Genomic DNA, 25,509 nt, shown 5'->3' on the forward strand with positions numbered 1-25,509 from the left:
GATAATATATTATAGTTGTGTGTTCCACATTTATTGTTGAGTGAGATGAACACTCTGGTACAAGTGTATCAGCAGAGAGAGTGTTCTCCACTGCTGGAGATATCGTTACAGCAAAGAGGAGTGCTCTTAACCTTAAGCATGTTGATCAGTTGTTGTTTCTGCATGAAAATCTGAAGGTGTAATTGTGTAGTGTTTTTGCACATTCCACCACTTGAGACCAAAATGTAAAATAGGTGTTTAAAAATGTGAAGTGTTTGAGAAAGTTAAGTTTGTTCGTTTTTTGCTTCTATGGAATAGGTTTCACGTTTTGTTCAGTCATTGAGCCTTGTTGACATGTTTCAGCACTTGACATTATACTTAAGTTGAGTCAGATACTTAAAAAGCAGAAGGAAGATGTATTCTAAGTTTTTGTTTTGTTTTGTAAAAAAACTTTATTTCACTTATACTGTTGGTTGTTAATGAGAAAGCAAAATTGTTTTTCAGTTATCACAACTGTTATAACACTGGCTGTTCAATGTACAATAAACAAATATTACCTTTACTAAATTCAGCTCGAAATAAATTTAATTCCAAAATTGACCCGTATCGTGATAAGTATCGCTTTAGTATCGTATCATTGTTGGTGATATACAGCCCTAACGCACACACTCGCAAAAATAAAAATTAATTCCACGGTTAACAAATAAATTTGTGTTTAACAATTAAATGCATGACAATAAAAACAGTGGCTTGTGGCTACATAAGGTGAATAATGAAAATGATTTATTGACTGTGGTCATTTGAATTTAAAGGTCATTTGGATAGTATTAATGAAAAAGATTGATGTGACACTACATTCGATTCTAAATGACTGATTTAAACAACAAAAACAGACGTTGAGAAAAGCACAGAAAAACATTGTCATTCAGCAGGACTCACACACACTGATCTTACAGTCTATATGAGGATTCATTACATTTATTTTGACGTTATTTCAATGACAGAATGCAGTATTAATGTAAAGAAGAGAATAGAAGAGACTATAACATATCATTGTTATGGATTTATCATGCAGCTCTATGGGTAGAATCTCGTCAATCTATTCTGATTGATCAGCACATTTTCACTGATGATCCAAAACCAACCCAAAACCCAGGATAGAGCGGCTCAGTGGATGCGGTCTCGTCTGTGTAGATGAGGCTCATTGTGTCATCAGAGACGCCGTAGAAGGACAGAGTTCCTTCAGTGTCATCCGCAAACACTCCTATTCTGCTTGTGGGCTTTACAGGGAGAGCAGTCAGCATGTTATGGTGTCTGAAAGAGTAACTGGAGGGAGAACAGAACAAACTCCAGGACTGTCTATTCAATCCAAGCTGACACTTAATACTCGATCCCTTCCTGCTGATGCTCTTATTTGACACTGATATACGCACATCTCCACTCCACTCCAGCTCCCAGTACCAGCGTCCACACACACTCGCTCTACACAACACCTGAGGAAAACACTCAAATCTTTCTGAATGATCAGGATATGGCTGATCTGTGCCAGTGTTAGTAATCACTCTGTTGCTCTCAGACAGATGGAGGTGTTTATTCACTGTGTTCAGATCCAGAGTGAGCTGACGGGAATCTGATGGAGATAAAACACATCAGAATCAGGAATTATGAATCTGTTTGATTTTTCGTGTAGCTGAACTCTTCATGTTCAGTTTATCATCAGTGTCTCAGTACAAATGACATAGATGTCAACATTTAAATCATCAGTTATAAAACTTTTCTTTCACCTTCTACAGGAAGAACATGAACACATTCAGTTTTTCTGCTTGTTTTCTTACTGACTTACATTGTAGGAAGTCGTTCCTGGTCCAGAGATCAATGTTGGTGAATGTGACTGTGGAAATCAACAGACATGAACAGTGTGATTCTCATGATCCTGCATCCATTCCTACGACATTTCTAATATGATGTTCTCCATGATATGAAATGATGATGGACTCATTTCTGGGAGCAGATGAATCTCCAGGATTTTACCTCTGTCTGAGATCTTCTTGAGCTTCTCTTTGCAGGAATCCTCCAGTTTGTCTCTCAGCTGACTGACTAATTTGGTCAGGAAATCAAAAGGGAAGAGAGAACTGAAGGGATTTTCATTTATGTCTGTGGATTCAGGAGGTGTTGAGAGAGACTGGAAACTCTACAAAAAACAGAAATAAAAATTCACCAGCTCCGCACAATAACCTGCAGGAACATCAGATTTGTGCAACTTTTGTTGGCATATCTTTAGAACATCATCTCAATCCAGCACATTCACAACAGCTGCATTCTCATTCAACTATTATATCACATTAAAGCTACAGATTCTTATATTTGCAACTTACACTATATGAACTTTCTAGGACATAGTTTAGATAAAACATCTGCTAAGAACATAAATGTCCATCTAAAAGCTCAAGCAAAACAAAGGAGTCCCATGTTTTGGGTCTTTGTTATGCATGTACTATTGGATATCAGTTTTGTGATAAGCATGCCCTCTAGTAGTGACCCATATTGTGATGTATTGGTATCAATCAGAGCTAACAGTTCTGTAAAAATAATGTCAGTTACACAGTGAACAATTGTGTCGTGTTATTATTCATCTGCCAGCATACACAACAAAATTGGCGACGAGGTCTGGATCAACAACCACGGATGCAACAACATGAACTGAATGGACAAGAAACGGGAAAAGAGCGCAAGTCAAATGAAAATGAGAAAATCCAATGAATGTGTAAAGCTACACTGAAAACGAGCAAAAATGTCAATGACTGGAACAATGAACGCGTTTGATAGTAATGCTGAGGATTGGGGAACTTGTGTAGAAACAGTGGAGTTATACTGTGATTCTAATGCCGTTGCAGATGGTAAGAATGTGGCTGTTTTGCTGAGCGTGATGGGAACAAAGACATATGGACTGCTCCATAGTTTGTTAACCCCTGAAAAGCCAGTAGATAAAACATTCCAGCACATAGTGGACATTTTAAATGAACATTTGAACCCCAAACCCCTAGTAATCACAAAAAGATTCAGATTCCATAAGCATAACCAAGCTAAAGGAGAAAGCGTTTCCGAAAACATAGCTGAGCTGGAATGCACAATGAAAGCACACAAAAAAGACTGTTGACAGAAAAAGACTTGACACTTGATCGTGCGCTGAACATAGCAATATCCACGGAGACTGCAGCAAAAGATGCATTGGAATTGAAACAAAAATCCATGGAATGTGCAACAAATAAACTGTCACTGAAATCAGAATGAAAACAAATGCTATCGCTGTGGAAAAATGTCTCATGATGTGAATGACTGCTGGTTCAAGGATAAAGATTGCAGAAGATGCCATAAAAAGAGGCGCATCGAGAGAGTATGCTGATCTTTCATGTTTGGAACTGTACAATATTAATGAGACAGATCGAAGAGTTATTTGGCTTACACCAGAAGTGTCAGGAGTTAAACTCAAAATGGAGTTAGACACTGTCGTCCATGTGTCCACTAAAACACCTAGCTTTCCAGGTGAGCACCTGCCTCAGGCATTACAGAATATTTCTAAATGGCTTGAGTTGTCTCATTCAACTTTTAATGTTAAGAAAACAGTTTCCATGTGCTTCTCCATTCGAAATAGCCCTGCAAGGGATGTATTTGAGGTGCAGATTAAGGGCCAGATTTACTAACAGTTTGCGCCAGCCAGGTTTTACTTAAGACATGGAGTGAAGAATTAGCGCTGAAAAGGCATGGACAGAGTTATTTTTGCACCTGACCTTATTGAATATGCATTTTTAGGAGTTTCCCTTTTAGACGCAAAAGTTATGGGAGGAGAGTATTCAAATTAAATCACGCAAAGCATTTTACTAACGTTTGTGCTCGTGCATCATGGTCACAAGCCTCTCCAACTGCATTAAAGCCTATTATTTCAATATACAAACAGGCAATAGAAGTTATGAACCAGAAACCCATGTGATGGCATCATTGTGAAGTTTTATGAAAGCATAACCTTCTTAGCTTTGACAGTTTTATTGATTTTAATTATCTAAAACAGTTTTTTAAATGTCTGAAGAATCATGCGTCACTGCTGTATTCTGAATTAGTTAGTAGGTATCAAACCTCTCATGGGCAAACAGACAAGCCACTATTAGTGGTGACGGTCTTGTCCCAAAGTATGAGACATCTTTTGGTCAGTCTGCTTTCTCTGCAAAGGGTCCAAAACTCTGAAATGTTTTACCTACTAATTTAAAGATTAGAGACCGATGGCAATGCTTTTAATCAGAGGACTTAATGCCTTAAAAACAAAACACCAGTGCTCACATGAGGTTATTTTTTGATCATGTTGCCTTTCCTCTATATCTTATGCAGGCAAATAATTCTAAACATGTCAGGGTTTTTTTCTCAATTTCATGGTATACTTTTTTCTTTCCCTTTTATTATTAGTATTGTTATTATTACTTTTATTATTGCTGTTAGGACTGATATTATTACAGCAGGATCTGCTCAAGTCCACTATGATCCTGTTCTTCTAGATCTGTGTTACCTGCAGGAACTGGATGTGATCCTGTGTGTGTGAAAGCTGCTCCAGCTCAGCATCTCTCCTCCTCAGATCATTGATCTCCTGCTCCAGTCGCTCCAGTCGTCCTTCAGCTCGACTCACTGCAGTCTTTTCCTGATCTCTGATCAGCCGTATCAGCTCAGAGCGGCTTCTGTCAATGGAGCAGATGAGCTCAGTAAAGATCCTCTCACTGTCCTCCACTGCTGTCTGTGCAGAGTGCTGTTAGGACACACAGTGATTCAGGCTTCAGTGAGTCTGAACTGAGACGGAGACAAACTTCTCTTCTTCTCCAGACTCACCTTATGAGACTCCACAGCCTCTCTCAGCTCCTGAAGATCTTTCTCTCTCTGCTGGATTCTCTGCTGGAGCGTCTTCTGCGTCTCCTTCAGCTGCTTCTGCAGGACAAATGAATGATAGTAAATCTCACAGAAAACTACTGGCACTAAATCACCATGTGAGCAGATGAATCCAGTACAAGTGGAACTGATAACTAATGCCTGTAGGTTCAAACTCCAAGTAAGCATAATTAATTGTTTACCACCACTGTACATGAATTAACATACATAGTAAGGCCTGTTTCTCACTAGAAGCATAAATATAAGAGTGAAACTGACAGACATAGTTTCACACTGACAGTGTTTCCGTGTTTTGTGTAATGAAGCTGCAACTCTAAACAGAAAACAGACTATTGGATCATTACACTGAGTATTCATTTCATCGCTAGTTATAAATACCTGTTTCTCGGTCCTCTGTGCTGCAGCTGATTCAGTGTCGGGGTTTTTATGGTCATCCATCACAGATAATTTCCTGCAGTCATCAAAAACACACGACAGCTCTACTTCACTTTCGGTTTCCTGGTTCTGTGTTTGAGTCATGTGTAAAACAGGTGTGTCTGCGAGTTTGTAAACCATGACATATCTACTTAGATGTCAGTCTCAGACAAACACTCAAAAGATAAAGTTACAGAGAAGCAAGACAATGGCCTTAAAGGGGTCATCGGATTAAAAATTCACGTTTACATGTTGTTTGAACTGAAATGTGCCTTGGCAGCATCTGCACGTGACCCGCCTTGGTTCATGCATTCGATTCTATCAACAAAGACCACTCGAAAGCAGTTTTGTTGAGCACATTCACATTAGCGTTTACTGTAAACTGGAGAAAATCTGGAAGAGACATGGAAAGCACCAAACAGACAATAAATACTGCTAATCCAGTCACAAAACATCCTTCTCAACAGCTCGAGTGAACTGAATACTTAATCACTAAACATTTTTTTTTTTACATATGAATCTTTTTCTTTTATACACAGAGAACACAAATTTGCATGGAAAAACCTTCTTGCCTGTAGATGTCTCCCCTTTTTCCAAGATGCATTATACAAGTTAACAAAGAACATAAAATTATTTTTTAACCAGAACAAACATTTTACAAGCAAAACTGCTTTTACAGCGTTCTGACACAATTCACACTTAGTTTCTTTTTTTTTTTTAGCCTGTTACATACACATCCACCCTAGAATGACAAAAATGCACCCAGTGTTTTTTTTCTTAATCCCTATAAATAATATCCCCTTTCTCAAATCAAGCCATTCTCAGATTCTTGGAAGTGTGACGTCACAGACCCAGGCACCTCCCACGATTGTTAACTGACACAGGGATTTTATCACAGACCGAGTGAGCTGTAAACAGTACGCCATTGTTTAGACGCCAGAGCAGGTTTGGACAACAATGTCACCTAAGCGATAGGGATGGCTCGATATCATAATTTTGGCTTCGGTACGATACCAGAATGTAATACCTCGGTCGACAGCGCGGCAGAAATATTCCCTTCATATCATTGATACTAAAATGAATACAGCAAAATTATTGCTCAATTCAAATCCAATTAATATTCGATTGTATGAAATGCAAGTGTATATATTATATGACCAAAAGTTCACTGGTTCTAGCGTGTCTCACATGCACGTTTGATCTTACTGTATCACATCTGCATGTGCGTTGATCAGTTGTAAATAAAAAGTTCAAATTAAATCTGAATTTATGACTGATGCACTCAGCTGAAAAGATCAGGATGAGCAAGTGACAAGTGCTTAAAAAGGTTTGATGTGTTGTCTCTGTGGAAACGCATGATTTATAGCAACGCTTGCATACAGGTGCAGTATGGTCAGTTCGTTCACCTTTGTCATCTGTTTTGTATCCAAAGTAATGCCATATTTCACTTCTACTGTTCTATTTGTTTATTAATTTCGGGTGCGTTGATAGTTTAATCTGTTTGATCCATCGTGTTGTTCTGTTGTCACATTTTACCAGTTGCGCAGCTACTACAGGTGCATTTCGCAACTGCAGCGTATAAAATACCGAATTGAGCAAAATTATGATATCGTACGGTTTGAAATATAATATATACCGGTATTTTTCCAGTACCGGTATACCGCGCATCCCTACTAAGCGATTGAGGGTTTTTTTTTTTTTGTTGGATGTAATAATGAACATAGGAGTCGTCATTTACTCCCGACCAGTGGCGTGCGGTGGTGTTTTAAAATGAGGAGGCAGTTATAAGTTTATATATATATATATACACACATATATTAAATTCAAGTTTATTTGTATAGCGCTTTTTACGATACAAATCGTTGCAAAGCAGCTCTACAGGAAATTAAGTTTCTACAATATATATTGTAGAAACTTAATACATTTAATTTATGACAAAATTTGGTAATTCTGTATATTGTCTGAGGGTTGGCATCCTCTGAGGGGTTAGCATCATCTCTTCTCAGGTGTTCGGTCATCTCAGATCTTCATAAGGGTTGGGTCCTGACTGACGCTTCAGTAAGAAATATGTATATATACACACTGACCAAAATTATAAATGCAACACTTTTGTTTTTGCCCCCATTTTTCATGAGCTGAACTCAAAGATCTAAGACTTTTTCTATGTACACACAAGGCCTATTTCTCTCAAATATTGTTCACAAATCTGTCTAAATCTGTGTTAGTGAGCACCTCTCCTTTGCCGAGATAAACCATCCACCTCACAGGTGTGACATATCAAGATGCTGATTAGACAGTGTGATTATTGCACAGGTGTGCCTTAGACTGGCCAAAATAAAAGGCCACTCTAAAATGTGCAGTTTTATCACACAGCACAATGCCACAGATGTCGCAAGTTTTGAGGGAGCGTGCAATTGGTATGCTGACTGCAGGAATGTATAATTCATGTCCCTGTTACACTTGATGTGTTTACACTATGTGCAAATAGCTATATTTATAGCTATTTATTTGCTATAATTATCTGCACCTCAGTATAAGTAGTACATTATAAAACAGTATGCAGTAATAACAGTGTAAATTATAATTTTAATTCAAATTACTAAATGGATGTCACCTTATTGGGACAATAAATCCCTCCCTACACTTACCCTAACCCTACCCCATACTTTAAGTTCAACTTTTAGATGATTTCCTTCATTACTAAAAATACATGCCTTTCCGACGTGATATCTGATTTGAAAAGTTCTGAAAAACGCAGATACGAACCCCGGTCGATCGCGTCAAAAATGACTTCAACACATATTTTACCACCTTCGCCACTGGAGCGGTTACTTGACCACAGTCTTTAGTAATGCTTTGTAATCACATGCTGGTGGGCGGAATTAGTGTAAATAACTGCGGCCAACAAGGCGCGGTAATATGCACTTGTAAATAGACACTTTATTTATGAACTGATGCTCAGCTGGTTTTTTTTTTTTTTATATAGTCAACTTATCCTTGTCATAAAAGCCCTGTCACAAACACTGTTACAGGCACGAAGATACATCATTCATTTCATCAAGCTGAATGCTCACTAAAAACTGACAATCATCATGTTTACAAGCCATTTCATGTTTCATTTTGACATGACACAAAGCAGTGATATCTAAGCGGGAGAGTTGTTTACGTACTTTATAATTAGTCAATAACGCCATTATTTTCTTCATTCAGGCCAAGAGCTCGCACAAAAACAAGAGGCGGGATTTATCGCACGAACCAATCACATCCAATTATAGCGCGATGGAGGCATTGCCTCCTCTCACGTGACTTTCCCCCATTCATCTCAGTGAGCCTCCAGACAAGTCACCGCACGCTTTGGGGTCTCTGTAGAAAGTCTATGGACTGAAGGGAGGCAAGCCTCCGCTGTAACTTTATCTGCGGGTGTCGCTGTTGAGCAGTGTTACCTTATAAAAAAAATGAATGACTTTTAATGTCATATTTAGTCATATTTGCGCTGTTTTATTTTTGTAAAATCTATTATTTTCTCATCCATTTTGAAGAGAGGAAACACTGCCTCCCTTGCCTCCTCGGAGGAAACACCCCTGCTCCCGACATCTGAACCGCTGAAGACACAGTGGATTACTTTTGTTTTTTTTAGGGAATGCACCCCCCGATCTACCTAAATGCATGTATGTTCGCGTGAATCATTTGTGATCCAGCTTCACCTACAGAAGTGAGTTTTTTTTTTATTAATCTTTGCAAATCACTTTTCCTAATAATGTGCTAGTTAGCAAGTTCCGACACAAATGTAGCTAAAGTTTACAGTCTCTCACAGAACTGCTAGTCACCCCACGATGACTGGCAGAGAGGGGTAGGGTGAGCAGAGCTCATTAGCATTTAAAGGGACATGCACCGAAACGGATCGCTGTGAACAGAGCTGATTTTGACAGCGTAAAAAAGGTGTTGTTTTACACTACCATTGAGAAATTTTAACCGAAGTATGTTATAGACTTTTCAGTAAGACCCTAAAGAATCACATCAACTTATGAAAAATGGGCATCAGATGACCCCTTTAAAAACTTCAGTAATCCTGCATCCTAATTACTACAGTTGTGCTGCAGGACTGAAAACTGTGTCGAAATTTACACTTTCTTCATGATCACACTGATAGATTTGTTTTCTAAAAGGAGTCGGTCTTCAGTCTTCAGCTGGTTGGCAGGAGCTGCTGCTGATGAGTCACATGACCTGTAGGGGTGACCCCAAATAGTCGACGAGTCTGATTCGACTCCCAATCTGACAGTCGAATATTCGCGGGGTGTTATGATCATGCCATTTTGGCTCAAATATCTGACTTCACACAGAACTACCGGTTTTCTCCCAATAAGTTAACATACAGCCTATTATAATAATGCTGTAAATAAGAATTTGAAAAGAAAGAAGATTTAAATAAATATTTTAACGTGCGTGAATAAATCCAACCACCCCTTTAGACTTAATGTTTCACTTTCCATTATCCGTGACCGACAGAGGAGCATCTTGGCGGCAAGGATTTAAAACTTTAACAAGACTCAAACTGACACAGGCAGAGTGAAAGATTGTATTTTTTCGATCAGCTAGGGTACAAGTGATTTCAAAACATTTCAGACGGTTTATATCGTATATATTACTTATCCCGTGTAAGATGCATTTGGTTGAGTTATGCTGCAGTAAAGCGCTTCATTGTACAGTGATTATCTCTTCAGCGTGCAGCGTGAGCAGGACGAACAACAATGCAGAATATTAATGACTATGACTGGGACTGTCATATGCATAACATTATAACGAGAACAGTATTATAATAAAACGCTGTGAATTTTTAGTTTAGTTGCCGTGCTTCTGCACGTTGTTACGTCAAGAATGCATCCACAAAAGGAGTTCATTCAGAGCCGTGCAGACACAGTAATGTGCATTTGAGGCATTTTGTGCAGATAGCCTGTAAGTCATAATATTAATGTTTTGTTGACTAAATAACGAAGCGTATTCTATATTAGATAATGAGTTAAATCACATTGATTTAAAACCTGCTAAATGCTTCATTATACTGGTCATCTTCAGCACGCGCAGCTCAAAACAGAAATGCAGAACATTAATAACTACTGTCATATACATAACATTATAATGAGAGCACTATTGTAAAAAATGTTGTGAATTTTTAGGGTTTCGTTTGTATCTGCGAAGCGTCCGTTACACATTTTCCCTGTGTGTTAATGTCAGTAATTATGACTGTCGAAAGTCGGTAATGTATGATTACGTGATGAAAACTGTTGTTAGTAAAGTAATTTAGGTTAATCATTTTACGTAATGTAATGTATTCTGGCTTGTAGCATTCCCAGCTGAACAGATGCACTTTACTCTCAGGAACTGATGTTTATAAAGGATTTAATCTTCAAAAAACACAATAAGAGCTGAATAAAAACAAACAGTCATAAGACATTTGTCTGTAAATTGTATATAAATGCCCATATCCTATAAATTAATTAATACACATTTGCAACCTAATTGGCCCACACAATAACTAGTGTGACAATAAATCACATTTTTAGTATTAAGGGCTAATTTAATAAAATTGCCTTCTTATTCTGTAGTAAGCCTGAATAATATGAATTATTTTAACAATATTTAATGCAGATAAAGCACCTACCAAAAGTTATTTTTTAACAATTGACAAACTTCTTAATAAATTAATTTTGGTACAACTGACGATCTCAATTTAGAGAGAAAAACTAAATATATAGAATGACCAAATAAAGACCTGATTTGCTGTAAACAATCTATTTGGAGTGCAAACCAGGAGAAACCATAACACTGACGAGGCAATAAAACACTATGTTCTCCTTATAACAGTGAATCACACACACACACACACACACACACACACACACACACACACACACAGAGAGAGAATAAAGACATTAGCAAATTAGATGGTCATCACTAATATTCAAAGCCTGCTATATATGCTAACGATCCACTAAATCTTATCTAACAGGTTCAGAGGAGATCGCTAAATTAAACACTTAAAAGTCTCTCAAAGTTTACTACACGGCATGGAAATAAAACTGAACCTTTGTGCCGTTCATCAGCCAGGAGCTAAGAGGTAAACCTTTTAAACATACCGTTGTACAGCGTGTACCCAAAAGTTGAGGTAATGTTAATCAGAATGACGCTTCACTTTCATAAAAGTGCGCCAACGTACACACAGCAGCGCCGCTTCACTTCCTTTTCCAGATTTCAAAATAAAAGCGTGTGGTAAGAAACGTAAACACTCAAAAACAAATAGGAATACGATGTCCACATTAAGTATACTGTAAAAATGATAGGCAGTGCTGGGTAGATTACTAACAAATTGTAGTCAGTTATTATTACAGGTTACAGGATGAAAACTCTAGTTAGTAATGTAGTTTATGTTACTCATTTAGGTAATGTATTTTGACAACTTTTTAGATTACTTTAAATCAAACTTGTTTTAAATTCACTATTAAACATACCATACTGATACATAAAAAAGCAAAGAGAAAGAAAATATACTCCATTTTTTTTATATCAACATAATAAAATGCATTAAACATTACATTACACCAGCGTTTCACAAATTGGGCTTTATATAAGAATTGCAGAGGGTCTCTAAGTTGATAAAAAGCTAATAATTAAATCATAAAATTGTAAAATAAAAATGCCTAACACTTAAACACAAAAAATATAAATATTTTTTATTTGTTTACCTGCATGTCATTATAACCCTTAACTGACATCAGAGAACTGTAAACATGTGAATGTGATGTTAAATTATTTAAATATTAATTTGAAAAAAATAATTATTAGGGAGAAACCATTATGAATCATTTTCTGCCATTGTGTGAATAATATGTATATACAATCCATAAAAAAGTAACTGCAATCTGATTATGAGCATTTTAAAATATAATATATTCTATTCGTGAGTACTACATTTGTGGAATCTGATTATATAATCCAGATTGCTTGTAATCACTACCTAGCACTGCTAATAGGTCATCTGAAATGCCACTCTAGCCAGTGAGACAACTACTGAACACACACACAAATATTAACTAGGGGTGGCACGGTTCATGAAAAAAATCCAAACCATTCAATTCACTTGTCACGGTTCGAGACACGTGTGTATTGTTCAGTTTTTATCATTTGGCACAGAGGCAAATGTTAGGAGTGTGGAGTGCTGCAGTGCAGCAGGTCAACTGCAGAAATGGCAAGCCGCTCTGAGTTTTTAGAGGAGGCACCGGCAGTATTGTTTCGGTCTACTGTGTGGGATAATTTTGGATTTAGTGCTACATATGACGACGGCGGCAAGAAAGTGGTGGATAAAACCGCGACAGTTTGCAAGCACCGTGCAACACGTGTTGCTTATGCTAATGGAAACACTTCCAATATGTTAGCTCATCTGCGGAGACATCACCCCAGTGTGTCAAATGACAGTGAAAGAAAGAGAAAGTCAGGAAGGACAGAACAACTTTTACTGTCCGAAGCATTTAAGCAACCGCTCAGTGAAAAGTCAGACAGGGCTAAAGCTATAACAAGAGCACTGTCTGTTTTTATAGCGAAAGATATGCAGCCTTATGCCATGATAGAGGATGCAGGATTTAAGAATATGATCAAAGTACTCGAGCCACGGTATAATATTTCCTCCCGCAAACACTTCAGCAATGTCATAATTCCCAAACTGTATGAAGAGACACGACAAGCAATTGTCAAAGAATTGTCTGAAACTGCCTACAAAGCTCTTACTTTAGATGCATGGACCTCCAGGGCCACTGAAAGTTTCCTAAATGTGACTGCACATTACATTACTTGGAGTGGGAGATGAGAAGCATCGTTTTGCAGACCCTCCCCCTTAATGAAAGCCACACCAGTGAGCATCTCTCTAAAGCACTGACATAAGCAGTGACAAAATGGAAACTGGAAAGGTGCAACAACACAATCCCTGTGACTACAGACAATGCAAAAACTGTGGTTAATGCAGTCAATGCAACAGCTGTACTGGGGCCATAGATCGGGTGTTTCGCACACACTGTTAACCTTGCAGCCAAACATGCAGTCTCAAATCAGATATCCAGACTCCTGGGGAAGATTAGGAAAGTGGTCAGTTTTTTTTCACCGAAGCACAACAGCTGCCCATGCTCTGAAAACCATGCAGGAGATGCTGCAACTTCCTGTTCACAAACTAGTACATGATGTCTCTACTCACCGTAGATTCGTTGGAATACAACGTATGATATGTTAGAGGATTATGTCGAACAGCAGGCTGCCCTATTTTCTGCCATGATGGACAATGAGGTAAAAAAAAATGTAAAGGACATTGCAACCTTGTCAGACACAGAGGCAAAACTGGCAGAGGACCTGATTGACACTCTTAAAACCCTGAAGACTGTGACAACACTTATGAGTACTGAAGCATCCCCATCTGTGTCAATGATCATCCCTTTGCAAAAGAGGATACTGAAATCCATGACAGCTAGTGATGTGGGCACTCCCCTGATTAAAGATTCAAAGATAGCCATCTCTGAAGATCTTAAAGGCAGATACAGTGACCCTGATCTTCAGGGGTATTTGCACAGAGCCACAGCACTGGACCCAAGGTTCAAGTCGTTGCCTTACCTGGAGGAAGCCTCTGTTCAGAAAATATACAGTAATCTCACCACAGAGGCGATGCAAATTTAAAAAGCAGGTATTGTGTTTTTATTTTCTTTATAGCTAAATTTAATGTAATTTATCATCATTACCATTATAGTATATTTCTTTAACTAAACCCAGCATATTTGTGGCTTTGTAATATTTTCCCCCACGGCCCAAAGAATAAGTTTAGTGTCTTTGCTGCTATGAAAGCACTTTGTTGTAATTAATATTATTTTCTAAAATATTATGGTGTTTGCTGGTTTTCTACTATACAGGGTCAATCCAGTGCCATCCAAGTGGCCAGTTCATCCTCAGCAGTAGAGCCAGGAGCTGCTCCTCCCCAGAAAAAATCTGCCATGGCAGAGCTTTTTGAAGAACTCTTTACAACAGAGGAGAGAACCAACAAACCTTTGTCCAGCATCATTCAGGAAGAAGTCACCTCCTACAAAGCCACAGATTGCATTTCTGTTGATGCAGATCCCCTAGAATGGTGGAAAATACAAGAACTAAGTGAAAGAATTTTCTCTACAGCAGAGGACATTGTCACTCATCTCGTCGCTCAGCAGAAAACAACATCTTGCAAAAGAACATGAAAGTAGAATGAACAGAGCAATGTTGTTTTAAAACAATGCAGTATGTGTAAGTTTTATTTATGCAGTATTTTATATTTAAGGGCAGCTAATTTGTTTTTTTGTTTTTTTATTTACTTTTTTATTCACATTTACTTGTCACAGAGCCGTGATACAAACTGAACCAAGGATTTTATGAACCGTCCCACCCCTACTCTTAACACTTAATGCATGTGTAACATTCAGTCCACTGAAGGCGAGCATAATAAAAAAAAAAAAGTGAAGTGACATTCAGCCAAGTATGGTGACCCATACTCGGAATTCGTGCTCTGCATTTAACCCATCCAACGTGCACACACACAGCAGTGAACACACACAGCAGTGAACACACACACACACACACACACACAGTGCACACACACACAGCAGTGAACACACACACACCGTGAACACACACCCGGAGCAGTGGGCAGCCATTTATGCTGCAGCGCCCGGGGAGCAGTTGGGGGTTCGGTGTCTTGCTCAAGGGCACCTCAGTCGTGGTATTGAGGGTGGAGAGAGCGCTGGACATTCACTCCCCCCACCTACAATCCCTGCCGGCCCGAGACTCGAACCCACAACCTTTGGATTACAAGTCCGACTCTCTAACCATTAGGCCACGACTTCCCCTTGAAAGGGGAATGAACCCAAGTGCAGTTTATTTACAAAAGTAATCCAATATCCAAACATAATCCAAAAACACGAAGACTTGATTTGAAACAGACTTGGCATGAAACAGACTAGACTCACCAACAATAGGTTACAACATCAATACACGAAGAGAAACAATGGCAACATGATGGCTACTTATAGCAAACAGTACAGGCCACATGACAAGAATCAACCAATAAGCAAACAGAACTGAGAGTCACATGACAGGACAATAAACAATCAGAACATGACACAATGAACAAAGGAACCAATAGCAGGTATACACGAGGGCAAGGGAAGCATGACACAAACAGGGACCATGACTATACTCCACAGTAAAAGACATGAAAACATGAACATGACACAAAACCCAAAAAGCCATGTTACATATCATCCCCTCTAAGGGCAGCTCCAAACGCCCTAACAAACCAGAACAAAACCCAAAAAATATAGGCTGGGTGGTAGAGCGGAGGCGGAACAGGGGGGCGGAATGGAAAGCCAGGCCTATGCAGCGGAACAGGGTCCGAATCACAGAATTGTGGTTGGCCTAAACAGTGAAGCAGAGGGCAAAACCATGGGCCAAGTAACAGTGGCAGGCAGTGAAACACTGGAGGTCCTGGGCCATGGAGCAGTAGAAAACAGTGAAAAGGTCAGAAATCTTGGTGTAATCTTTGATGACCAGCTGACCTTCAAAGAGCACATTGCAAAGACTGCTCGATCCTGCAGGTTTGCACTACACAACATCAGAAAGATCAGGCCCTTTCTGACACAGCATGCTGCACAACTTCTTGTCCAGGCCCTTGTCGTTTCTAGACTGGACTACTGCAATGCTCTTCTGGCTGGTCTGCCATCAAACACAATCAAACCTCTACAAATGATTCAGAATGCAGCGGCACGACTGATCTTCAACGAGCCCAAAAGAGCGCATGTTACACCTCTCTTCATCTCCTTGCACTGGCTACCAGTGGCAGCTCGCATCCAGTTCAAGACACTGATGCTTGCATACAGATCTACCACAGGCTCAGCACCCTCCTACTTCCACTCACTATTACGAACCTACATCCCCTCCAGGAGTCTGAGATCTGCTAGTGAGCGACACCTCGTGGTACCATCACAGAGAGGCTCAAAATCACTCTCCAGAACATTCTCGTTCACCATTCCTGGCTGGTGGAATAATCTTCCCACCCCTATCCGGAACGCTGGATCCCTGGCAACCTTCAAGCAACAACTGAAAACTCATCTCTTTCGGCAGTACTTGACTTCATCCTAAACTCAACAAAAAAAAACAAACTCACTCTTTCCCTCTATCTTTCTCTCCCTCCCTTACTAGCTTGTACTTATTTGAACAATGACTGAGACTTGGTGTTATGAGCACTTCCTCTGTCTGATTGCCTCTTCAAGATGAATCGCTTTTTGTATTCCCCAATTGTAAGTCGCTTTGGATAAAAGTGTCTGCCAAATGACTAAATGTAAATGTAAACTCTGGAGGACCTGGGCCGTGGATCAGAGGCAGACTGTGGAGCTGTGGAGAAGGAGACCACCAGGCCAGATCCAGAGGTGCTTGGAGCTATGGCAGAGCAGGAGGCCATGGCGGAGAAGGAGGCCATAGCAGACCATGAGGCCATGGCGGAGCAGAGGACCACCAGGTTAGCAGAGCAGGCAGGAGCAAAGATCACCACAGTGGAACAGATGACCACCACAGCAAAGCAGGTACCCACCAAGGCGGATCAGGCGGGACTGAAACAGTTTTTAAAACTCTTCACACATTGAATACAACAACTGTCTGTGTTAAACTGTGGACCTTTTAGCATTCATTGCTTTGGCACAAAATGCATTCAATAACTATTTATTTCAAATTAAATTAATTCTGTTCATGTGCCAACAGGCCAATTTGCACAATTACATACTCTTTTCAAAACGGTTTAACATAAGTTCAAAACCATAATACAAAATATACAGCGGGTAAAATAAGTATTGAACACGTCAGCATTTTTCTCAGTAAATATATTTCTAAAGGTGCTGTTGACATGAAACTTTCACCAGATGTCGGTAACAAACCAAGTAATCCATACATGCAAAGAAAACAATACAAATAAGTTCAGAAATTAAGTTCTGTGTAATAAAATGGAATGGCCCAGGGAAAAAGTATTGAACATGCTTACAATAATGTATTTACTACTTCGTACAAAAGTCTTCGTTGTAATGACGGCATCAAGATGCCTCCTGTATGGAGAAACTAGTCGCATGCATTGCTCAGCTGTGATTTTGGCCCATTCTTCCACACAAACACAAACAGTCTTCAAATCTTGAAGGTTCCTCTAAACTTAGTTCTTTCCATAGATTTTCGATTGGATTCAAGTCACGTGATTTGCTTGGCCATTCTAGCAGCTTTACTTTCTTTCCCTGAAACCATTTGAGAGTTTCTTTGGCTGTGTGTTTGGGATCATTGTCTTGCTGAAATGTCTACCCTCATTTCATCTTCATCATCCTGGTAGATGGCAGCAGATTTTTCAATTATATCTTCCTTCAATTATATGAATTTTGCCAGCACTACACCGTGATGTTTTGGGGTGATGTGCAGTGCCATTTGACCTCCAAACATGGTGTATATCATGGTATCCAAAGAGTTAAATTTTGGTCTCATCTGACCAGACTATATTCTCCCAGTATTTCGCAGGCTTCTCTAAATATTGCGCAGCAAACTTTAAATGAGCTTCAACATGCTTTTTCTTCAGCAATGAAGTCTTGCATGGTGAGCGTGCATACAGGCCACGGCGGATAAGTGCATTACTTATTGTTTTCTTTGAAACAATTGTACATGCTAATTCCAGGCCTTTCTGAAGCTCACCACAAGTGGTCCTTGGCTCGTGGACAACTTTTCTAATAATTCTGTTAACTCCTCTGTCAGAAATCTTGCGAGAAGCAACTGTTCGTGGCCGGTTTATGGTGAAATTATGTTCTTTCCACTTCTGGATTATGGCCCCAATAGTGCTCACTGGAACATTCAGAAGTATAAAAATCCTTCTGCCAATCCTTCTAACCAATGCCATCAGTATGTTTTGAGAAAGCTCTTTGATTTTACCCATCATGAAATGTTTCTTGTGTGACACCTTGGTAATGAGACACCTTTTAATAGGCCAGAAGTTGGGACTGAACCAGCTAATATTAATTTCCACTGAGAAGGGTCGGGATTGCTTTCTAATTACTGATAGATTTAAACTGGTGTCAATTTCACTTATGATCCAACAGAAACAAAAAACCCAGGATAGAGCGGCTGAGTGAATATGGTCTGGACTGTGTGGATGAGGCTCATTGTATCAGAGACGCTGTAGAAGGACAGAGTTCCTGCTCTCTCATCCACAAACACTCCTATTCTACTGCTGATGGACTTTACAGGGAGATCAGTCTGTATGTTATTGTGAATGAATGAGTATCTGGAAGGAGAGCAGTGCAAACTCCAGGACTGATCATTAAATCCAAACAAACACTCAACACCTCCCTTCCTGCTGATGCTCTTATATGACACTGATATTAACACACCTTTATCTCCACTCCACTCCAGCTCCCAGTAACAGCGTCCACTCACACTCTCTCTATACAACACCTGACACACACTATCAAATCTGTCTGGATGATCAGGATACGACTGAACTGTGTCAGTGTAAGTAATCACTCTGTTGCTCTCAGACAGATGGAGACATTTATATACTGTGTTTGGATCCAAAGTGAGCTGATGGGAATCTGATGGAGATAAAACACATCAGAATCAGGAATTATGAATCATTTTGATATTTTCATGTAGCTGAACTCTTCATGTTCAGTGTATCATCAGTGTCTCAGTACAGATGACCAGATATCTTGTGCAAATCATCATTTACAGTGGGTACGGAAAGTATTCAGACCCCCTTAAATTTTTCACTCTTTGTTATATTGCAGCCATTTGCTAAAATCATTTAAGTTCATTTTTTTTCCTCATTAATGTACACACAGCATTGTTGACATTTTTGCAGATTTATTAAAAAAGAAAAACTGAAATATCACATGGTCCTAAGTATTCAGACCCTTTGCTCAGTATTTAGTAGAAGCACCCTTTTGATCTAATACAGCCATGAGTCTTTTTGGGAAAGATGCAACAAGTTTTTCACACCTGGATTTGGGGATCCTCTGCCATTCCTCCTTGCAGATCCTCTCCAGTTCTGTCAGGTTGGATGGTAAACGTTGGTGGACAGCCATTTTTAGGTCTCACCAGAGATGCTCAATTAGGTTTAAGTCCGGGCTCTGGCTGGGCCATTCAAGAACAGTCAGGGAGTTGTTGTGAAGCCACTCCTTCGTTATTTTAGCTGTGTGCTTAGGGTCATTGTCTTGTTGGAAGGTAAACCTTCGGCCCAGTCTGAGGTCCTGAGCACTCTGGAGAAGGTTTTCGTCCAGGAAATCCCTGTACTTGGCCGCATTCATCTTTCCCTCGATTGCAACCAGTCGTCCTGTCCCTGCAGCTGAAAAACACCCCCACAGCAGTGCAACAGACATGAACAGTGTGATTCTCATGATCCTGCATCTATTCCTAAGACATTTCTGAAATTATGTTCTCCATGATATGAGATGATGATGGACTCGTTTCTGAGAGCAGATCAATCTCCAGGACTTTACCTCTGTCTGAGATCTTCTTGAGCTGCTCTTTGCAGGAATCCTCAAGTTTGTCTCTCAGCTGACAGACAGATTCTCTCAGGCCATTAGAAGAGAAGAGAGAACTGAAGAGATCATCATTTACATCTGTTGATTCAGGAGGTGCTGAGAGAGATGAGAAACTCTACAGAAAACAGAAATCAAAACTCATCAGCTCCACACTTTATCCAATAACCTGTATAAATATAAAATCTGAACAGCTCTTTTTGAATTGACTTCGGTAGCTCACCTCAATCCAGCACTTTCATAGCATTAGCTTCATTCTTCTCTTATTCATTTTATCACATTAAAGCTACAGATTCTAGTATTTGCCATTTACATTATATGTGAAATTTCTAGGAAATAGTTTGTATGATAAAACATCGAAAAAACATAAAGGTCCATCTAACAGCTGAAGCACATCAACGGAGTCTCATTGTAGGGTTCAGTAGATTTGCTCAGGAAAAGTAGACATTATATTGACCATTATTTACAGCTTTAGAGCAGTTAGAGACACTGAAATGACAAAAGGACCCTTAAAGTTTAGTGAAGTTTGGTGAAGCAAATGGTTTTTGGCAACTAAATATATCTTCCAGAAGAAAGAGCTCAGAAAAATTATTCCTAAGAGATTTCCAGAGCTGAAAGCCATTAAGCTGTGTCTCGGTCAAAGATTATGATCAGATGAGAGTCTGACTGATGATTATATAATAGCAGGATCTGCTCAAGTCCACTATGATCCTGTTCTTCTAGATCTGTGTTACCTGCAGGAACTGGATATGATCCTGTGTTTGTGAAAGCTGCTCCAGCTCAGCATCTCTCCTCCTCAGATCATTGATCTCCTGCTCCAGTCGCTCCAGTCGTCCTTCAGCTCGACTCAATGCAGTCTTTTCCTGATCTCTGATCAGCCGTATCAGCTCAGAGCGGCTTCTGTCAATGGAGCAGATGAGCTCAGTAAAGATCCACTCACTGTCCTCCACTGCTGTCTGTGCAGAGCGCTGTTAGGACACACAGTGATTCAGGCTTCAGTGAGTCTGAACTGAGACTGAGACAAACTTCTCTTCTTCTCCAGACTCACCTTATGAGACTCCACAGCCTCTCTCAGCTCCTGAAGATCTTTCTCTCTCTGCTGGATTCTCTGCTGGAGCGTCTTCTGCGTCTCCTTCAGCTGCTTCTGCAGGACAAAAACGAATAATAGTAAATATCACAGAAATCTACTTACACTAAATCATCTTATGAGCAGATGAATCCAGTAAAAGTGGAACTGATAACTAATGGCTGTAGGTTCAAACTCCAGAAAGGAAGACTGATCATTTACCACCATTGTATATGAATTAATGTAAAGATTCAAGCCTGTTTCACTCTACAAGAGTAAGTATTATAAAAGTGACACTTACACAGACGTAGAGCTTTAAATTGAAAGTGTTTCTGTGTTTTCTGTAATTAATTAGCGACTTTCAGAAAATAAACAAACTACTGGATCACTACACTGAGTATTAAATTGTTCACTAGTTTTAAATACCTGTTTCTCTGTCCTCTGTTCTGCGGCTGATACAGTGTTGTGGTTTTTATGTTCATATTTTGTACAGAGCTCACAAATGCATTGTTGGTCAGTAATACAGTACATTTCCAGATGTTTCTCATGTTTGTGGCAGATCATCTCCTGCAGTTGTCCAGTGGCATCGATCACTTTGTGTGGCTTACATGAATGAAATTCCTCATGACGGTCAAAATGAATAATGAATCAGCTAAATGAATAAATGTAAATGTAAAATGATTCTGACAGTAAGAGTTCAGACACACCAGACAGGACTTGACGGCTTTGTATTTTCTTCCAGTACAGCTGTCACACTCCACATCTCCATCTCCTGCGTAACAATCAGTAGGAAGATTAGTCTTCTTCAGTTTCTCCACCAGTTCAGCCAGCTTGGTGTTTGTAGCTAAAGCAGGTCTTGGACTGAAGGTCTGTCTGCACTGAGGGCAGCTGTAGACTCTCTTCTGATCCTCCTGATCCCAGCAGTCTGTAATACAGCTCTTACAGTAACTGTGTCCACACTGGATGCTCACTGGATCCTTCAGGAGATCCACACACACTGGACACATCAACTCGTCCTGAGAGAATCTGGCTTCTGCCATTTTACTGCATGAATACAGAGACATAAACACACAACAGCTCAACTACACTTCAGTTTCTCTTTCCCTGAACTCATGTGATTCCTGGTTCTGTGTTTGAGTCACATGTGTAAAACAGGTGTGTCTGTGAGTCTGTAAAGCAAGTTCCTCCTATAGAGCTACATTCCTGCTGAGTTTATTTGTGATACACCTGGCTGATTTAAAGAATATGCAAAGACCATGACTTTAATTTGAGATCATTTTTTAATTAGAGATCAAACTAAACTATGTGGGAAAGTGACTTTCCTGGACAAAGAACGGGGAACCCGGATAATGAAATGTCAACTAGATGTCAGCCTCAGACAAACACTCAAAGAATAAAAGTTACAGAGAAGCAGAACAATATCCTTAAAAACATCTCAACTACGTATTTAACCCTCGTTCCCTGAAGGAGGGAACAAAGACATTATGTCGGTACTGACGTTTCCCTTGGATTTTTACTGTGTTTCCATTGGGAACCCTAATCACCTATGAGTGATACAAAAACGCCAATGAATATTGGCGAGTGGAATTTGCATGCCCAGCCAATCCCCCATACACATGGGTAAATAAGATGGTGGCGTGTATCCACTCATTCAGGTTTGTGCTTGAGGAGCCAAGACCATGTCCTGGTCATTCAGCAGTGTAGTTCAAGGTTGTGGCAGGAGGGACATAACGTCTTCATTCCCTCCTTCAGGGAACAAAGGATTACAGTCACATCAGTCACATTCACCATTACATCAATACTGATGTATGGGGTCCCTATGGAAAGTGCCACAACCACAGACCTGTGTTACTAGACTTCGCAGATGCAAGGCAAGGCAATTTATTTCTAAAGCACGATTAAAAACAACAAGTTGACCAATGTGCTGTAAAGATTCTAAAACGTAGATGAACAGACAATATATACACATTAAAATAATTTTTTTTAAAAACACAGTTTCCAACAGCATGTCACTGAACAGCATTTTGCAAAAAAGCCTGGGAGAAAGGGACCAAAGTGGAGGCAGTTCTTATGTATAAAGGCAAACTGTTCCAAAGCCTCGGGCCGATACTGCATTTAAGCACGGTCTCCCCACAGTTTGCGTCTCGACCTAGGAAAAATCAAGAGTTTCTGGTCAGAGGACCTAAGAGATCTTGATGGAGAGTACATTTGCAACAAATCTGAAATATACGATGGTGCAAGGCCGTTTAGTAATTTAAAAACAAACAGAAAGATTTTAAATTCAATTCTATAATGGACCGGCAACCTATGTAAAGATGACAAAATGGGAGTGATATGGTCCCGTTTCCGAGAACCTATTAACAAACTTGCAGCGGCATTCTGGACCATCTGTAGTCTTGCCAGGGTGGACTGGCTAATCCCTATATACAGGGAATTACAGTAGTCCAGACGAGAAGAGACAAAAGCATGCATCACTCTTTCAAAATCACAAAACCCTCAGATGCAGATGTAGGCAAGCTCTCAGGTGCCAAGTAACAACTGGCATCCCAGGTCGTAACCAACCCTATGCCTCGTGTGAGTCAGATCGTCTTTTATACCAAAAATGGGATTGAAAGACAGTATTCACAAGGAGGGTTGCAGCTGCTGTTCCTTTACCCTGAGTTTGTTTTAAAAAGAGAGAGAGAGAGGTTTATATCTTTTTGTTTCTCATGATGTTGGCCACTATCAGTTGTATTGCACTGGGGAAGGGAGCCAAAGTCCATGCGGACGATGAGGCTATGAAGACCACATTTTGCCTAAAGGGAGGTAGCATGTAGAGAGAACAAAACTGGCCAGCACGGAAATACTACATATGGAGAGTCACTGTGGAAGGCCCAGTCTGAAAGGAGAAACTACTATCAATGCAAAGACAGGACAGAGGTAGTTCTATAAGGAAACCATACCGTGGAAGAAAAACCCATATGGGATTACCAGAAGTGAATCCCTAAATATAGGCCAAAAGTTCAGCACAGGGGCTGACCGAATGGAGATGCAACACAAGAACTGAGCCTGGCTCGTCCACCAAGCCTGACAGCTGAAGAGTGCTGGAGAATGCACATATCCAGGGTTTGCCAGCTGGGGGAACACTCCTGAAGAGAAGATACGGCGCTTGCATGCCATGTTGAAATTCCATACCATATAAAAAATATGTTGATTATGTATGTGTGTGTTTGCAAATATACAGTGCAGGTGTGTGCAGTGAGTCTCTCAGCTGCTGTTTCACTGAACAGATCCAGGGAAGGAGATGGTCTGCTTCACTCATCAGGAACCGATGTTCTGTTCTGTCCTCTAATGGCCCAATCCGATGCTTCTCATCACTTCCTGTCCAGCTCAACAGTTTATAAAATGCCCTCCTGAATCAATCAGACCTGTTACTGAACAGAAAACACCATCAACTCACAACCAAACGGCTTCAGCTGGAGAAATAGGGAAGACAGAACATTTGGTAAGTCTGACTGTTTTCCTCCCTTCGGTTCTGGACTGAGTTTATCAAGACAAGCCCTCATTAGTGAACAAACTCATCAGTGCAGTCATCAGCATCAAGTCGTGCTGATTGATTTTCATTAATAAGGCCATTAATGCACTTTGCTCCTGATACAGCGACATCTCTAATCTGTCAGGAAAAAGCAGGTTCATCAGGTCTGGGTGTAATCGATCGATATCAACACATGTGATTTCCAGTTTAGTGAGAGCAGGAATAAAGCGCCTGTGGTCATTTACAACATATCTGTCCCTGCAGCACAGAAGCAGTCATGAGTAGCACAGATATATTTGTAGCAATAGCCAACAATACATTGTATGGATCAAAATTATACATTTCTCTTTTATGACAAAAATCATTAGGATATTAAGATCATGTTCCATGAAGATATTTAGTAAATTTCCTACTGTAAATATATCAAAACTTCATTTTTGATTAGTAATATGCATTGCTAAGAACTTCATTTGAACAACTTTAAAGAAGATTTTCTCAATATTTAGATTTTTTTGCTCCCTCAGATTCCATATTTTCTAATAGTTGTATCTCAGACAAATATTGTCCAATCATAACAAACCATACATCAATGGAGAGATTATTTATTCAGCTTCAGATGATGTATGAATCTCCAATTAAGAAAATTGATCCTTATTACTGGTTTTGTGGTCCAGGGTCACGTTTATCTATATCTTTATAATCATAATTAGTGATTAAAAATGTATTAATATTTTTTACTATTAATTATATTAAAAAATTATTTAAAAATACATTTTGGTCAAATTTTAGTCCTTTCTGTGAATTGAACAAAAGAAATCTATAAAAGAGCTATAAAATGAACACGAATAACAGCTGAGAAATGTTTGAAGCCATACTAATATCTCAGTTTTGATTTTTGACTCAATGTTAGTGTTTCAATACTTGGTGTCAGTTTAAATGACCATGAGCACTATCTAGTGTTGATGACTGACTCAAACACCATTAAACAGAATGAC

At 39.5% G+C, this 25,509-nt stretch overlaps 1 protein-coding gene and 1 pseudogene across 4 annotated transcripts; both read right to left on the reverse strand.

Annotated features, from left to right (window-relative positions):
• Positions 1-420: 420 nt before the first annotated feature.
• On the reverse strand, positions 421-11,585 carry LOC306865055 (tripartite motif-containing protein 16-like protein). 3 transcript variants are annotated; one of them, XM_079409406.1, is made up of 8 exons: positions 11,454-11,570; positions 11,090-11,171; positions 5,284-5,356; positions 4,849-4,944; positions 4,535-4,768; positions 2,011-2,170; positions 1,823-1,870; positions 421-1,609 (listed from the first exon to the last, which is right to left on the reverse strand). In XM_079409406.1, the coding sequence occupies exons 3-8, from the start codon at positions 5,341-5,343 to the stop codon at positions 1,092-1,094; spliced, it is 1,116 nt and encodes a 371-aa protein (XP_079265532.1). In that variant the 5' UTR covers positions 5,344-5,356; positions 11,090-11,171; positions 11,454-11,570; the 3' UTR covers positions 421-1,091. The 3 variants fall into 3 exon arrangements, with proteins under 3 accessions (XP_079265532.1, XP_079265531.1, XP_079265533.1); XM_079409405.1 differs by lacking the exon at positions 11,090-11,171 and having other exon boundaries at positions 11,454-11,585; XM_079409407.1 differs by lacking the exons at positions 11,090-11,171; positions 11,454-11,570 and having other exon boundaries at positions 5,284-5,377.
• A 6,895-nt stretch (positions 11,586-18,480) lies between these two features.
• Positions 18,481-22,040, reverse strand: LOC306865332 (E3 ubiquitin/ISG15 ligase TRIM25-like; annotated as a pseudogene). Its single transcript has 5 exons — positions 21,427-22,040; positions 20,983-21,078; positions 20,669-20,902; positions 19,893-20,052; positions 18,481-18,986 (listed from the first exon to the last, which is right to left on the reverse strand). The product of its transcript is annotated as an E3 ubiquitin/ISG15 ligase TRIM25-like (transcript).
• Positions 22,041-25,509: the final 3,469 nt, after the last annotated feature.

This window comes from Barbus barbus, assembly GCF_936440315.1.
Source record: "Barbus barbus genome assembly, chromosome: 46".
NCBI lineage: Eukaryota > Metazoa > Chordata > Actinopteri > Cypriniformes > Cyprinidae > Barbus > Barbus barbus.

Excerpts from the sequence above, each read along its gene's own strand:
- LOC306865055 (XM_079409405.1), bottom strand. The coding sequence starts at position 5,343 with ATGGATGACCATAAAAACCCCGACACTGAATCAGCTGCAGCACAGAGG. Across the intron at positions 2,171-4,534 it reads ATCACATCCAGTTCCTGCAG|AGTTTCCAGTCTCTCTCAAC; the intron begins GTAACACAGATC and ends TGTTTTTTGTAG. Across the intron at positions 1,610-1,822 it reads CAGGAACGACTTCCTACAAT|ATTCCCGTCAGCTCACTCTG; the intron begins GTAAGTCAGTAA and ends TATCTCCATCAG.